Source organism: Gossypium hirsutum, chromosome A11, assembly GCF_007990345.1.
Source record: "Gossypium hirsutum isolate 1008001.06 chromosome A11, Gossypium_hirsutum_v2.1, whole genome shotgun sequence".
Lineage (NCBI taxonomy): Eukaryota > Viridiplantae > Streptophyta > Magnoliopsida > Malvales > Malvaceae > Gossypium > Gossypium hirsutum.
In genome coordinates this window covers 16,361,951-16,379,333 of record NC_053434.1, presented here as the reverse complement: position 1 = coordinate 16,379,333, position 17,383 = coordinate 16,361,951, and the positions used below count along the sequence as shown (strand labels likewise).

The window sequence follows — 17,383 nt, the reverse complement described above, 5'->3', positions numbered from 1 at the left end:
GACAAGCTTAATCAAACACAAATCATATTTAAATTATACTCATTCTTTTAAGTTGGTATTTAAATTTTTTATAACAAGTAGTACTTAAAATATACACCCTTATTTAAAATGATAGTTAAACAATATTATGTTATTTAAATTATCTCAACCATTAAAAAATAAATTTAATCAATCATTTTAAAAAAATATATAAAAATTTATAAATATGTTAATCTATTTTGTTATTCATTCAAGATCATTGGTAATGAAAAACTCATCAAACTGGTCTTAATGTTGCTTGAATTGGACCGACTGATCTAACTGATAATCAGTTGAGATATTAATCCGAAGAAGGGCGTTGAACCACGAACTAGTTGAACTCGGTATTTTTTTATTTATTTTAGTTTTAATCGAACTAATGTCTTGATTGATTCGATCACCGGTATAATTCTAAAAACATTATCCAAACTCAGTTTATGGCGACAAAACTCAAATTCTGGTGAGCTTCTATTCTTTAAACTTCAATTTTGATTTTAATTTCCTTCTCATCCTCAATTCAAAATCTATATATTATTTTTCTTAAAAATAACTTTTTTCCATTCTTTTCTATATTTTTTGTATAAAATTATTTTTGTTAGGTGAATTTTTATAATAAAAAACTAGATAAAAGATGAAATCCAAATACAAAAAAGAAGTTGAATAGAAAAAAAATGGTAAGAGGATTAAAAAAATCGATTAGTTAAAAGAAGTGTATCAAAAGAGAAAGAAAGAATAGTGGGGAGTGAGAGTGTAAAAAAGAAAAAGTACAAGTGTTACATTTGTAATGTAAATTTAAAAAAAAAATGAAAATGAAAAAATTCATTGGAATTTGAGTTTTGTGTTTTAGATGAGTTTTTTTTTTTTAATGGATTCTTGAATTTTTGTATGAATATTTTTATAAGTTTGTTTCAAAAAATGTTTAAGGAAATATATCTTTTTGAATTTTTAAGTTAAAAGTTTCAAGTGATACAAGATTAATTGTTTAGAGAATATTTTAACGAATAAGTAATTTAGATAACGAAATATAATTTAAGTACCACTTGTGATAAAAAAATTAAATATCAATTAAAGAAAATGAGTGTGGTTTAAGTGACATTTTGTGACTTAAAACTATTTTGTAAGTAATATCAGTGATAAAAATAAAAAAGTTATTTAAAATTATCTATAAATTATAAAATTATAAAAAAATCAAAATAATTGTATAAAAATTATAAAAGAATTTAAAATTAGAAAAATTAGAAAAAATTTAAAAAATAATTATAAATTGTGAAAATTATTAAATAATTTCCAAAAGAGAGATTTAAAAATTAATCAAAATTATCAAAAAATCAAAAGAATTTAAAATTTTTCAAATATAATTTCGAAAGTTAAAAAAACTAAAAAAATCAAAAGATAATTATGAAAAGAATCAAAAACAAATTATAAAAATAAAATAAAATAAAATAAAATAATCCTTGTAAGTTTTAACCACATTCCTTTCATTCAAAAGGATGTTAAAATTCTTTTCTTCTTTTTTTTTTTTGGTTGGAACGTAATGAAAAGTGCATGAATAAATTCCTTGTTTTTGTATGTGTTATCTCTGGACTGACTTTGCTGCTTAGAATTTGATATTTTTCAGTAATGGCAATTTTTTTTTGGGGGGGGGGGGGGTGGAGAATGCCTATTTGCTTCTTATTCCCGAATATTCTTACTTTTTATTTCTCTGCCAACATAATATTTTTAAATTTATAATTATTTTCAATTTTGATATTATTAGTTGAGGGACAATGTCGCAGGGGCGAAGTCAAAACAATTTTTTAAGAGGTCGAATGAAATTCTAATTTTTTTATAGCCTATATTTTTATAATTTTTAAAAGATCAAATCAAATTTTTATAATTTTAGGGGAGGCTAAAGTATAATTTTATTTTTATTAATTTAAAATTTAAGAGCCTAAATAATAATTTTCCATTTTAGGGAAGACCGGGCCCCTACCAACCCCCTAGATTCGCCTTTGGGGCCTCGATCTTTAAGCATTTAAATTTGAGTCTTATTATAAACAAATGCAAATGTTGTAACAGCCCATTTTCAGTTAAATCGAAACAGTGGTATCGAGACCACAAATTTGAAGTCGGAGAAAAATTTATTTTTATTATTATTTTATGGTCTTCAGTATGATAGAAATATCGAATAAAAATGTCGTTAAGAAATTTTACCGTTTACATGTCTAATTTGATAAAGAGGACTAAATTGCATAAAGTGAAAAAGTTGAATTCTAATAGCTAAAGGGATTAAATAGCTATAGAATTTTAAATTGGAGGTCCATATATAGCAAATAGACCATTTAGAGTAGTTATGGATAATTATGATTATTCACCATTGGAATTTTAATAAATTATTAATGTTAATTTTAGAAAAATCAAAGATTTAGGTGATGATAATAATTATTTTATTATATTATCATTCATTCTCATCATCTTTACCAAAAAAAAAAAGAAAAAAGAGATGAAAACTCTAGCTGTGGAAGCTTAAGTTTTTAATAAGTTTATTTTGTTCATTTGGATCTGGATAGACCTCGTACAGAGCTAGATCAAGGTAAAGAGAAAATATTAGATTAGTTTCCTCCGTATCTATATACATTTATCGAGGTAAGTTCGTGTAATTAAATTGCACATTAATATATGCTTAATTGATTTGTTGTTTGTGAATTATACAATTGCCATGAATAAATATCGATTGTATATCTGACAATTACCGAGTCTCGTTTGAACCGTAAGAATTTGTAGGATACAAATGACAATGTCATTAGGGTTACTGATTTGGTTGGGGTCCTGCATGTGTTGTGGACACACCACCGCTCTCATGAGCTTCCCGATATTTAGCTCGCATGAGCTTCCCATTATTCAGCTCAGAGGAACTTCCCGTTTATAGCTCATATGAACATACATGAATATGAATTGACGGATTACAATTCAGTACACCTCGAGTGTACTACCAGTGTATCTAACGATATTTTAAATGGTTCAACGGGCATAGTTCTGTTATGAAATTATATGAGATCGAGATGATCTATTACTGGTATATACATGAAATTCATGAAATGTGAATACTTGATGTAACAGCCTAATTTTCAGTGGTGTCGGAACAGTGATTCGAGATCACTAAATCCGACAAATGAGTAGGAAATATTATTAATTTAGTGAGTATAAGTTAAATGTGAAGTTAGGAAAAATTTTGAAATAGTGAAATGTACAAAAAATATATATATTAAAATAATTAGAATTGAAAACTAGGTATCGAGACCTCGGGAATTTTAAATCGAGCCATAAATATTTTTATAAATATTTATGGAGTGTTAATAAGTTAGTATTAAAGTTTCGTCAAGAAATTTTAAAGTACTGATAGCTAATTGAACAAAAAGGACTAAATTGTATCAAATGCAAAATTATGGGAAATGATTAAATAGCTTAAATGGTAAAAGAAAGAGGGTTTAAAAGGAAAATAGACCCAAGGTCTTAGGTCTATTTGGTCTGGACGGCAAGAGCATGAAATCACCAAGAAAATAAGGGCAAAATTGAAAAATTGTAAAATTTACTTAATAAAGCTAGGACTAAAGTGGAATTATCTAGATTTCTCTTTATTTTTCTGCATTCTCATCAGCAAAAACACCATGGAAGAGTTCCCTTAAGCTGGTTTTTCATATTTTTACTGCAAGTAAGTTCAATTCTTGACTAATTCTTGAAATTTTTGTGTTTTTGTGACTTTTACAACTAGGTTCATTTGTTGAATTCATTAGTTCTTGATTCTATGAAAGAAATTGAAAGTTTCTATGAATACATGCTGGAAGTATATGATGATTTTACATAGAATTAGAGCTTTAAATTGTTTATATGCTGATTTTATTGAAAGAATTGAATAGAAAGTGAATGTTTGGGACCTAAATTGTAAAAGAGTTTAAAGTTAGAGTTTTATGTGGAAATTCTGAATTTCAATAGTTATGAAATAACTTATAATGTCTAGAAAAAGTATTAATTGAGAAAACTATCTTGATTGAGGGGTTAATTGAGCAAGGACTGAATTGTATGAATTGTGAAATTTGGGGTAAAATGGAAATCAACATTTTGCACTAAAACTGTTTTGGGCAGCAGCAGTAGTTTAACTTTGAAAAATCACTAAAAATTGTATAAATCGAATTAGAGGATGAATAAAATATGAAATTAAAGCTTATTGAGTCTAGTTTCTTATAAAATAAATTATGTAAGCAATGGAATTGTAAATCATGAGATACAATAACTTTTGTGAGACAAGGTCAGAATGATTTCGGGTTCCCCTGTTATGACTTTGGAAAATCATCAAAAATTAGATAAAAATAATTAAGGGATTAAATTTATGTTTAAAATCCTTAAATAATCTATTTTCAATAGAAATAAGCAGGAACATCATCCGAATCTCGCATGATGAGATAATTAATTCTTAGTGAAAAAGGGTCGGAACTGTCAGACAGCAGAACAGGGGCAACTTTAAAGAATAAACTGTACTTATTGGCTAAACCAAAATTCTGAAAATTTTATGGTAATAATATAAGTAAGTCTAGTTTCAGGTAAAATTAGCGGATCTTAATTTCGAGTTCTGTAGCTTAAGAGATAAATAATTTAGTGACTATGATGCAAATGGACAGTTTTGAATATACATAAGTAAAGAGTGAAATTATTGATAATGTTACTTGTTGCATGTTATATAAATTAAGGATGTGGAATGGAGAGGAGGAGAAAAAAATTTGTATGAATATTCAGCTAGCATGGCTAATTTGTATGTTTTAGGCTCATGGACTAAATTGAATAAAAGTAAAATTTTATGGGCAATTTTGTAAAAAAATGTTAGAAATGACCAATTTGCATGAAATAGATTATTTTATTATTTAAATTACAAAATTTAATGAAATTATTAATTTAGCTAAGATCAGGGAAAAACATGTTTTAAGGATTAAATTGAAAAGTGTTGAAATTATGGAAAATTCTAACATTTTATAGAATTCATAGGTTGTTATCAATTTGTGTGAGAATAACGGCTAGAAATAAGAATTAAGTTGCAATAATTTTATTTTATTTTAACTTAAGGATGAAATCGTCATTAATTAAAAGTTTAGGGGTAAAATGATAATTTTGTTTAGAGCATTAGTTGAATGTATTATAACATGAAATAAATGAAAACGACGATCAAATTTCTTTATAAAGATCCGGATGACTTGAATACGAGACTTGAACGTGGAAAAGAAAATATATCGGATTAATGAAATATCTGATAAATGAATCGGTAACTCAGGTAATGCTCTGTAACTCTATTCCGGTGACGGATTCGGGTTAGGGGCGTTACACTTGATGAATTCATCCATGTGTGTTGAATCTTATATGTGATCTATATGGCTAACATGTTGAGAATATGTGTTTAAACTTTCGGCCAAATTGGTTTGGATATGTTTGTATGCTTACCTTAAATGTGATTAAATGGTAAGTTAAATTCTGTATAATACGAACTTACTAAGCTTAAATGCTTACTCTGTGTTATTTTTCATGTTTTATAGTAATTCAGAAGCTTATTCGGGTTGGAAGCTGGTCGGAACTATTTCACAGTATCCTTCGGCTCTTTTGGTACTTTTAGTAAATCAATATCGAATATAATGGCATGTATAGATTATTTTGGGTCAATGTTGGTATATAAATGTTTTGTTGAGACAAATCATTTGAATGGCTTGTATTGGTATATTTTAATGTATATTTATATAAGTGACTTGTCATGTTCGATGTGTGAGTGATATGGTAGAATGAAAGAAAGTAAAATGTGGTTTAAATATGCATATATGAATTTGGTCATCTAGGTAACTTGAGATACTTGGTTGACATGTTCTTAAATTGTCATTTGAGGTGCCTAAGGGCATATTGGTTGTATGTGGTAATATTTTATGTTTAAGACATGATTTTGGCTTGTTTTGAATGTCTTGTTATGGCTTGTTGATATGCAAATTGTTGTGTTTAGGTTGGTACCAAATTGGGTGAGAAATGTGGCTTGGAAATGGCCTATTTTTGTCCACATGGGCAGGAACACGGGCGAGTGTCTCAGCCATGTGTGACACACGGTCATGTGATGTAACAGCCCAATTTTTAGTAGTGTCAGAATAGTGATTTGAGATTACTAAAATTGATGAAAAAGTTAGAAAAAAATTTATTAATTAATAATTATAAGTTAAGTGTGATTTTAGAAATATTTTTTAAATCAGTGAATTTTGTGATTTAAAAGAAATTATTAGGTAAATTGGGTCGAAAACGAGGTATCGAGACCTCGATATTATAAACTGAGCCGTAAATATTTTTATAAATATTTACGGAGTGTCAATAGGATAATATTAAAGTTTCGTTAAGAAATTTTAATGTTTCGATAGTTAATTATGAAAAAGGATTAAATTGCAATAGGGATAAAAGTTTAATTATAGATTAAAGAAAAGTTAAAGGACCAAATAGGCAATTATGCCTTTTTCTAAAGTTGAGGCGGCATAACAAAAGAAAAATCTAAGATATTTTTAATTTAAAATATATATTATATTATACATGCGTAAGTAATAATTATGTTTTATATTATATTATTATATTATTATATTATTATATATATGACAAAGAAAGAAAGAAAAGAAACAGAGAGCAAAACAAAACAGAGAAGGGAGAAAGAAAGAAACAGAGAGCAAAACGAAACAGAGAAGGAAGGAAGGAAAGAAAGAAAGAAAAGAAAAGAAAAAGAGAAATTTAAGGTTTTAAGGTTCCAAGCTCAATTGATCAAGAAGTACGAAACTCGAGGTTAGACAAAGGGAAGAATAAAGTTGAAGCCTAAGTTGGTAAATTTGGCTATAATTGGTACCGAGGTAAGTTTACAGTAAATAAATGCAATATTCTTTTATTTTACATTATTATTGTCAATTTCCAGCATTTATATATTTATGTTATGAAAATATTTAAAGTCGAATTTAAGGTGAAGTGACAGAGGAAAAGTGTTAGAAAGCTCCGATTGAACCCTAGGAATGTTAGGATATTAGGGTTGACAGGACAGAACAGAAATGAGCCATGTAAGTCCATATTAGAAATATGGCTTTGGAGACAGGATTGAGCCATGTAAGTCCATATTATATATGGCATTGGAGACAGGAATAATTCATGTAAGTCCATGTTAAAGACATGGCATTGACAGGATATTGATAGACAGGAACGACCCTAGTATCCTTAGTATTCCGAGTGGTTCAACGGGTCAGGGTACGAGTTAAATTACAGTGAATTAACAGCAAAGGAAAAGTAGATTATATTTATGAAAACGGAAAGGTCAGGTAAGAAAGAAGGTAATGGAATAAAGAAGAAGATAGAAATTGAGAAGTAAAGAAATTTATGATGTTAGATGATATTATGCATAATTATCCATTATGTTGAATGTTGTGATTTATTTGCTTGTAAGCTTACTAAGCCTAGTGCTTAATCTCTTTATTTTCTTCTTCTTATAGTACTTATCTAGCCACTCGGGGATCGAAGGAAACGTCGGAGGCCGATCACACTATCAAAGAAATAACTCGGTATAATTAGACGTTTTGTTTTGTGTATGGCATGTATAGAAACTTAGCTACTTTTGGTATAATATGAATAATGAGTGATGTGTAAGTAGTTGATGATGTATGGTTATTAAAATGATTAAGGATGAAGGTGTTTGTTGTTATGAAAGATTAAGTGATAAATTATGCATGGAAATCATAAAAGGATAAAATTTTGCAAAGAAACAGAATTCAGGCAGCACAGTGACGTGAATTTGAAAAATCACCCAAGATAGTATAAAATGAATTAGAGGGTGAATGATATATGGAATTAAAGCTTGTTGAGTCTATTTTCATGGAAAAATAACGGTGTAGGAAAAAGAAATTTATATTTTAAGATATGTGAATTTTAGTAAGATAGGGTCAGAACTGTTTTTGGAGTCCCCTAATCTGAGTTTAGAAAATAATTACAAATTGTACAAAAATGGTTATGAGTTGAAATTTACATGCTTAGATTCCTTAATGAGTCTATTTTCTATAGAAACAAGTAAGAACTTCATATGAAAATCCTATAGCGAGAAAACTTATTTTTAGTGACTAGAGGTCAGGGCAGTCTGGTGGTGACACAGGGGAGACTTTAACTAATAAACTGTACTAATTTGCTGAACAAAAAATTCTAAAAATTTTATGGTGAGTAGATATATGAGTCTAGTTTCAGGGAAAATTTACGGGATTAAATTTCGAGTTCTTTAGCTCAAGTTATAATTAATTTAGTAACTGCTGCGTGACTAGACAGATTTGCTGCGAATAATGAAATAAATTTTCAAACCTAGTTTTTATGCTCCGAACTGGTAAGATAAGCCAAGTAATGCCTCGTGCTCGACTCCAGAAACGGTCTCGGGTAAGGGGTGTTACATGTGACACGGCCGTGTGTCCCCTGTATCTTTAAAATTGCGTAAGTCAATATGCTCAACACGGCCTAGCACACGGGTGTGTGACTTGGCCATGTGACCCAAGTCAGATAGTTTCACAGGTACGGATACGGGCTGGGACACGACCAGTGTCCTTATTTCGAATGCCCACATGGCCTGAGACAAGGACATGTCACCTGGCCGTGTGAGTCACACGGCCTGACCACACGGGTGTGTATCCCCTGCATCTTTAAAAATTTTTCATGTTTTTAGAAAAATTCTTTGAGTACCCAATTTAGTCCTGACTTTTTTTAACACGTATTTTGGGCCCCGATGGCTCGTATAAGGGACAATATATTTGATTTTGATTGATTTCTGATATGAATGCTATATTATATAAAATATCTGATTAATTGATCTGTAAAATTTGATAATACTCTATAATCCTGTTCCAGCGATGAATTCAAGTTAGAGGTGTTACAAATGTTATATATCAGTTTTGTTTAAATTTATTCTGATTTTATTTAATTCTTTGTATGTTTTAATTGCTCAAAAATATAGTTGTATTTATGAATATGCTCTATTTATAATAAAAATTTAAAATAAAGGTTTGAATTCAAAACCAACTCAATCATTTTTCCACTTATCCAACTCATTCTTCCATTCTAACTTCTTTTTTCTTCGGGAAGAGATAACTTGGTGTAATATATACATTAAATTTGAATTATGCTTCATATATATACATGAAATTTTAATTTTAATTTAACTACACACATTTAAAGAAAAGAATACATATATTTATTTTTATATCAAGTTAATATAACTATTTCTGTATAAAATATATCAATGTAAAATGAAGTTAATTAGATAATATTGTTGGTGATTTGTGAAAATTGAATTAAATTAAAATTTCATATACAAAATCGTACCAAATCAAAACTCATATATGACATTGCATATTAAATCAAAGTTCATGTATAGTTTTGATATTTATTACTCATTTTTTTACCATTATTTTTTATCTTTTATATTTTTAATATAATTTTCAATTATTTTTACATTCTCTTTTTTTATATTTATATTTTTTTCCATATTTTTAATAATATTTTTTAAAAAATCATTCCAGCTTAATTTTCTACCCATCTTTTTTTAAGGTTAAGTACTAAAAAGGCCTTGTAAAATAACAATCAATACAACTTGAAATTAACTTTATGTCCAAATGTCCTATTTCATATATCAGTAAATACTTAAAAAAAATCTAAAAATCTTATTTGACTTACTACAAATATATTAAAATTTAATTTTTAAATAATACGAATAATAGTAACTCTAAAAATTTAAAAAGATGAGAACTTTTAAAGTTCTCCAATTAATCCATAAATTTAATAAAAAAATCAATCAACTCATTTTAACTTGCATTTGTTTATTGAAATTTTATACAACACAACTATAGCATAAAAAATAAAATAAAATATTTTTTACACTAAATATAATTAAAATTCTATAATAAAACATAATTTCAAAACACAAATATAGATATATCTTAGGATCAATTTGGAACACATCAAAAACTTCTAAATAAAATTTTGCCATCATTTACAAATGTGCCACTGAACTAGATTAATCATTTACTTGGACTATTTTTTTAAAATTTTTAAATGTTCTTTTCTTTTTCTCTCTTTTTTGAGTTTTGTTATTATTGTTATTTGGAATTTTTTTATGAATTTCTAGAATTTCCAACTTAAAAATGTTCAAGTATTTACATGACATTTAAAACAAAATAAATCACATACTCATACAATCAAAACCTTCGAGGAAAAAAAAGTTAATTTCAATAACTCAATAATTCATAAACTTAATTTTTTTTTTCTCATTATTTTACAGAGTACTTAAAATGTATTTTAAGGACAATTACACGACTCATTTTATCAGTATAGAAAACCCATGAAAGTAGCTTAAGGGCACATTATTAATGTAATTGCAAATATAGGAGGAGGATTTTCTGAATAAGAATAATATTGCCTAAAAAAGCGCCAAAAATGAACAAGAAAACAGAAAATTTTCTGCTCTAACTCAAAGCAGAGAAGCTACCCATAGCGGAACTATGAAGAGGATTCCAGAATAAATTACACACCATACCATATTTATACATACCATTTCCATGGGACTGGAAGCAATGCTGTTTTTTCTTCTTCTATTTCTATTGTTCTATTTCCATAGTTTAACAGAGCCGTCATGACTTGCTGTCGCAACAATTCCTCCGACAGGTGATTGTGCGAGTGCCGAAATTATATTCTCATGAGCTGGAATTGTCATGCTCTTGTTCTCAGCCATGTTCCACAACTCCAAAGACTGTGGCCCCATTGAGAAAAACAAGATGCAGAAAATTAGCTGCAGATGAACATGAAAGTAACTTCTATTTTTTTCATTTGTCGATGAGAGCTATACTGAAGTGGCATATAATTGGTATTAAGTCCATAAACTCGGTTATTAGCATGTATCAAAAAGAGAGAACTTTTATGATCAATCAGTGAATTTATACATAAACTAGATAATAAATACTAGTTTTACAGGCTAAAATATGGGGAGGTAGCCATGCTGATTTGAACCTTACCACTCATTGAGAAAACATAACTATTTTTTATTATGACCTTAAATATACCTCCATAAATGGAAATGGAAACCATAAATATAACTCAAAGAATTACCGAGATTCCTCCAATCACCAAAAGAGTGGAATAACTTGGATGAAATACACAAGAGTGAAACTGGTTCCCACCAGAACTGAGTTCTTGAATGCACTCCCCTGTAGCCACCGACCATAGTTTTACCAGGTCATGACTCACGGATGCCAAATAATCTCCATTTACATCCCAGCATATATAGTTTACAATTTCCGAATGCCCCTGTTATTAAAGGGAAACAAGGAAGAGATGTGTATTACTAATGTAGTACTGAAGCTATTAATAGGCATGAATCTTGGCTGTTAATGAAAATGGAAGATGATCTGACATCATGCCAAGGCCGTTACTGGAGCAGTAAAAGTATACAAGCAATACCTGAAATGTTAATATTTGCCTATCGGTTTCCACGTCAAAGATAGACACTACTTTATCTGAAGCTGCTGCCAGAAAATGTCCAAGTCTTGGTTGAAATCTCACTTGGGCCATACCTCCCTGCATCAGGATGATGAATATTGAACAAAAAGAACTAAACAAATAAAATGTAATGCACCATAAGAGAGTATAAAGGAATAGAATAGTGAGTAACTAACCTTGGACATCCTCATGCATGAGAATAAATTAAGATTCCAGTAGTGTATTTCATTGTCGTTGTCACAAAAACAAAATAATTCAGTCTTCCTGGGGTGGAAATCAAGGGACATCACGGGTGAAGAGTGGCCATTGTATGCTTGCACACAATAGCTTGGCTGCAACAATGAACTAAGTATGTTAATCACAGTAGAATAAAAAGAATTTTCATGCATGCTTCAAAAAAAAAAAAAAGAACAGGTATATGCCAGAAAATTGACAACCAAGTCAGAGAGCATAGAGTAGCAAAAGTAGCAAGAAAAGCAGAAGATTACTTTGGCTGCATCCCATATTCGCACTGATTTATCAACTGAAGCTGTTGCCAACTGAGTGGAATTTGGTCTGAAGCGAACATCTGTAATAACCAATTTGTGTTCTTCCGGACTACTCACTGTTCGAAGGGTATCCATATTCCAAAGCACCACCTAATGGAAAAAAAAGCCCATCACCATGTGATAAGTATTCTTCAACTTTTTTTTCCTATACATACTCCACTAGTAGAATAACAAACAGAGGTGATTGCCAACCCAGCTTACAAATTACCTACTAGAACAATGAAGGTTATGTCATCCAATTCACTTTTCTCGAGTAACTTTATGTAGTCAAATAGTTTAGAAAACTTTTTCCACAATGTCTAATCAGGTTTATCAATATATTTTTCCCAAGTGACCTCAATTTTGTGTTATTTCGAGCCCATTGGACTTAATCAAGTTTTCTCCCATTGTTTTCACAGAGTGAATTTCCAAACAATATACCGAGATATTAAACTTGAGACCTCGTTTTTTATTCACTAGGTGTTACATTTATAAACGTAATACTGAAGGAAAGGGTTGGAAAATTGGAAGTCGTCAAATACCTTCTTGTCATGCCCAGCACTAGCCAAGAACTTCCCATCCGAAGAAAAATGACAGCAAGTAACTTTGCTATTTCTGGTCCGTATACAACCAACCTCAGCAAAAGTGAAACCTGAAATGGAGAATTTGGGGTCAGAATACCAAAAAGAAAAATCCAACAATAGGTAAAGACTAAAGACAGAAGATAGATAAGGCTTACCTTTAACAGACTCCTTTTGGTGCTCATTAGGACTTTGTTTAACTGTACCACAGATGCCCCTCACATCACTTCCATCATGCGAAAGTAGCGTCTCCGTATTTTCATCCAAAGGATCAAACCTTTCTATGTCTTCCTGCAGAAAGAAATTATGTTAGTAGTAGTTTCAGTATTTTTAACTTTTACACTAAAGCAAGTATCGAAGAAATACATATTGACCCAACTATTAGCTCAACCTAACAAACAAGTTGCATGCCATCACATGACAATGATATTTTGATGTCTGAGCTGAAAGGTAAAATTATCACTTAGAGTTATTAAACGATCATCTCATCCATTGCTAGAAAAAATACAGAAAATATCCAAGGCAAAGCATGCTTATGCTTTGCATCTACATAAAACTAGAGTATGTTTCTGTTGCACACTTTGAAAGTCATTTCAAAGCCTGTGGATTGCCTACCAATAGATTTGAAGATGATGAAAGGCGCGCTGTTGAATCTTCCCCATAAATCATGCATTTAGAAGCATTATTGACATGCTGCAGACTAGATGCTGTAGTTATTGCATCACCAGGCAGGTGAGTTGATGGAGGTGAATTTGGTGAAGGGCCAACTGTGTTTCCTGTTCCAGTGCTGTTAGCTGCTCCAGAAGAAGAAGGTTGTTTCCTTTTTCTGTTATTCTACAATGTAATGAATCGTCATATGAGTTAGTTTAACCAGAATTTAAAGATTTTAAGAAAAATCCATCTAAAAAATGCATGCTTTAGTTGGGAGTCATATTGTAGTTTCTAAAAGATTTTTTCCTGTAAAGTATCAGTTCAGCTCATGAATGAAGGATTCTTTAATTAATTCTCATTGAAGTACAACCTGATGCAGTTGCTGCGATGGCTGCTGCTGTTGCAACTGCTCCTGTTGTTGAGAGGAACAATGTGACATTTGACTCATCTTCTTCTGTTAATCACCCAGCAAAAGTTACATGAGACACAAGGCATATACAATAGTCCATATTAACAGAGACTGACTACCGTAAATCATCAGAACGAAAGCAACTCCAGCATAATGATTAAAGAGTTACAAACATCAATATAACCCAACAGGTCAAAGCAGGATTTAATAAAAGCATGTCAGTATACCCCAAGTTATTGGTGCTGCTCTCACACAACACTTATAGATCTGGAACATGCATGTGATCCTCATTCCATATTTGGAAATTTAGGAAAAAAATCCTTTCAATAATATGATGTAGCTTCTCTGTTTCTGGAAATAGTAAAACTCAATTTTCATGAGTAGCCTTCTGGTATCAGGAATATGTTCAAACCTTTGGAGAACTTGAATGCACAGGGGAGCATGTGGATCCATCGTTTCTAGCAGATTGACCATCTTTTGCATTCAAGTTGCCCCTAGACAATTGACCAAACCTACAAGGGTCTGTATTCCCAAAGTTTGCTGAATTTCCAAGGTTGCCTTGTATCTGAGCCTGTGCCAAGACATTATGTTGTTGAGAAGCCAAAAGAAATTGATTTTGGGTCTGCAGATTAGGCTTTTGCATTTGCATGCCCAAACTTTGTCTTAACTGATCAATGCCCTATAAAGTTTAGCAAAATCCAACTAAGTCTGATGTATCTAGGTACAGAACAAGGACAGGAAAAGGTCAGTGGAACTTACAGTTAGAGGCCAACCCCTTAACGGAAGACTAGAGACACCTTGATTCAATCCTGAGGGCAGTCAGTAGAGGTATATGGGTTAAAAGCAGGAACAAGTTGTCAAAAATGCTCCAGAAAATCCAAAATCTTTTACTACTACTACAAAGAAACTCCCAAGAAAAATAATATCCTAGAACAGTTAGCAAAGGTTACTGCTACTATGAGCATGCAGAGTATCTCAGCTTAATGTAACTGCTAGATGCATTTTTGTCTCACATTTGCAGTAATTTTCACCCCTAGCTTAATCATGAGTCTTAATCTTTCTTGTCACCACTCAGACTCAGCAAAGCCAATCTTCATGTATACAGCTTCCCAAAATTCAATGCCAGCATTGTTGGTCTAACAAGCTTGATTGCAATTAAAGCTCTAAATTTACTGCCTAGAAAATCCAGCAACAAATATAAAAGCTAAGATGTCTGACAATATGCTACCTCCCATGATCACCTTTTAAATTTAACATCTAATCTATGTGTACCATACAATAAAATCAAGGAAAATAAAAACTATACATCATTAACGTAGAAAGATGAAACTATATTATCAAAATTGTTTTTCCATTGAGAAAGTCAGGTATCTTTATGAGCACCTCCTAGTCCTGATTTAGGCTGTAAAATTGCCTGCCCATAGATGGATGAGGGATCCATAGGTAAGCTTTTCTGATTTCCACCCAAATTAACTTCACTTTTGATATCCTAGAAATCCAAACATAGTACATTTCAAATTAGAGAAGAAATGATAAAAGTTAACAAGAGTACTAAAAAAAGGATACAAATAACATTATCTCAGACGATCAAAAGCAGATGACCTGGGCAGTTACAGTGGCTAGTGGTGTTTGTGATTGGATTTGTTGCAAAGCTACTGACATATTTCCACGGCTACTTTGCACCAACAGGCTGTATATACAAAATGTGACATCATAGAGATCTAAACTGTAAACTAGGAAACCAAATGCTCACTAGGATCAGTTTTTCATACCTATGAGGATTGGCCTGTGTTTTCAGAAGGGCCATTCTATTGGCATCTATAAGTGCTGATGATGTCTCTGAATCTACAGACTGAGGGTTTTTCACACGTTCTTCATACAGTTTCATGGCCAAGATACTTGCTGATGGATGTCCCATCATTCCTTCAGAGTTAGTACTTACAGAACCACCAAGAGCAGGATGATTGGGATCCCTTCGTTGTAACTGAACATTGCGGTGCTGCATTAGTTGCAGCTGCTGCATTTGTAGTTGCTGCTGTTCCCTTGCTTTTATTTGTTGTGCCTGTTTTTTATTTAAAAATACACTCACATATAAACATGCATACAGATAAAAAGAGTACACGATGAGAAAAAGCAACCAGGTAAATGTATGGAATACTTTATACAACAAAATAGAGGTACCTCTATATAAGCTGCAGCAGCAACAGAATGTTTCTCATTTGTTCTAGCAATAAATATGTCCCAGAAGACAGACCACCATTCGAACAGAAATCCACCAGGTGCGTCAATAGCTGCAGAAAAAAATTATATCTCGAGATAAAGCTTATGATACAAGGAAAATAGGCAATAGTCCCACTAGATTAGATAATTCAACAAGATAGTAAAAGAGCAAAAGTACTATGAAACAACAAAATCGCCCGAATGACTTTGGCATGCATCATAAAAGTATCGTCAAAGAATCAGACTCTAACAATATTTGCAATTTCGATTACTGTATGCCATAAATAAACGAATTTGCTTGCGAAAATTACCTACTGGATCTGTGGCAACCTTTCCTTCGGTCATAAAAGCTTTTGCAGAAGCATGCAACTTTCTTTTCAACATATAATCATGAATATACACATCAAGCCTGTAGCACGAACCAAAAAAACGCAAAAATCACGATAATTACTGCTTAAAGCTACCGAAAGGCAGTAACCAAGTTCAAAATTAGTTAACCTAATAATCAACAAAGTTTTTAACTACAAATTTATAACCAGTCCTACATCTTGTCAGCTTCCCAATTACTCTGTGCCATTTTCTTTTCCTGCAAAACAAAAAAGCTACTAAATTCCATTGCTTTAGATCTTTCCTTAACAAATTATAATCTAAAGGAAAACGTAACTTTAAGAAGTAGAATATTAAAAAACTCATCAAACAAATGAAGAGGAAAGAATTCAACTATAGTCAGCTTGCGTTTACTTCAACAGAATTTTACTATCTCTTCTCTTTAAAAAAAGAAAACTTCAAACTGTTTTTATTAAGTTTTTTCTCAGCTTTCTTAGCAACCAAACAAATCAAAACTAGAAATTCAGAAAACGCAATCCTTAAATAACCGAATAAATCATTACCGGTAAAATGGATCAATGTTTAAACAAAATTTCAATAAGATCTCCACTGCACTTACTGTAATTCAATCTAAAATTTAAAGAATAAAAAATCAAATTTAGCAATAAAAATCAATAAAAATTAAGGCCTTTTTTTTTGTGACACTGACTGAATAATGCAGAGCTTAAAGTGATTGGAACTGAAAACAGTATACAAGCTTGCAGAGCTTGTATTTTTTATTTTTTATTTTGAATTATTTCAACAGACGACAAAAACAAATTTATTTCTTTAAAAAGAATTTAGTTTTTGAACGATTGTTTTGACTGTAACTGAAGTATAACAGCTCGAACTTTAACAGTAGAAGAGGGAGAAAAAAGGTTTTCTTATTTTTTTTTTTTCAGAATCAGGGAGGCAACACATGGATTAAAAAGGAAAAGAGCTTATTCTGAAGAAGCTTTACCTGCGGTTCGTGTCAGATTCTGTTTCGTTTATATAGAGTTTCTGGTTCGGTATTTGGTTCGGAATTTGAAAGTAGATCTTTAGTTGGTTCGGTGGGCCACTCG

General features: G+C 30.9%; 1 protein-coding gene across 4 annotated transcripts; it reads right to left on the bottom strand.

Annotated features, from left to right (window-relative positions):
* Positions 1–10,313: 10,313 nt before the first annotated feature.
* Positions 10,314–17,261, bottom strand: LOC107924487 (transcriptional corepressor LEUNIG_HOMOLOG). Of its 4 annotated transcripts, none has more exons than XM_016854962.2 (18): positions 16,844–17,261; positions 16,499–16,539; positions 16,265–16,362; positions 15,915–16,024; positions 15,506–15,795; positions 15,336–15,423; positions 15,117–15,222; positions 14,493–14,542; positions 14,146–14,412; positions 13,695–13,778; positions 13,289–13,507; positions 12,832–12,964; positions 12,635–12,744; positions 12,054–12,203; positions 11,742–11,897; positions 11,527–11,643; positions 11,176–11,373; positions 10,314–10,819 (listed from the first exon to the last, which is right to left on the bottom strand). In XM_016854962.2, the coding sequence occupies exons 2-18, from the start codon at positions 16,528–16,530 to the stop codon at positions 10,676–10,678; spliced, it is 2,352 nt and encodes a 783-aa protein (XP_016710451.1). In that variant the 5' UTR covers positions 16,531–16,539; positions 16,844–17,261; the 3' UTR covers positions 10,314–10,675. The 4 variants fall into 4 exon arrangements, with proteins under 4 accessions (XP_016710451.1, XP_040937135.1, XP_040937136.1 ...); XM_041081201.1 differs by having other exon boundaries at positions 14,146–14,304; XM_041081202.1 differs by having other exon boundaries at positions 16,990–16,995.
* Between the last annotated feature and the right edge of the window lie 122 nt (positions 17,262–17,383).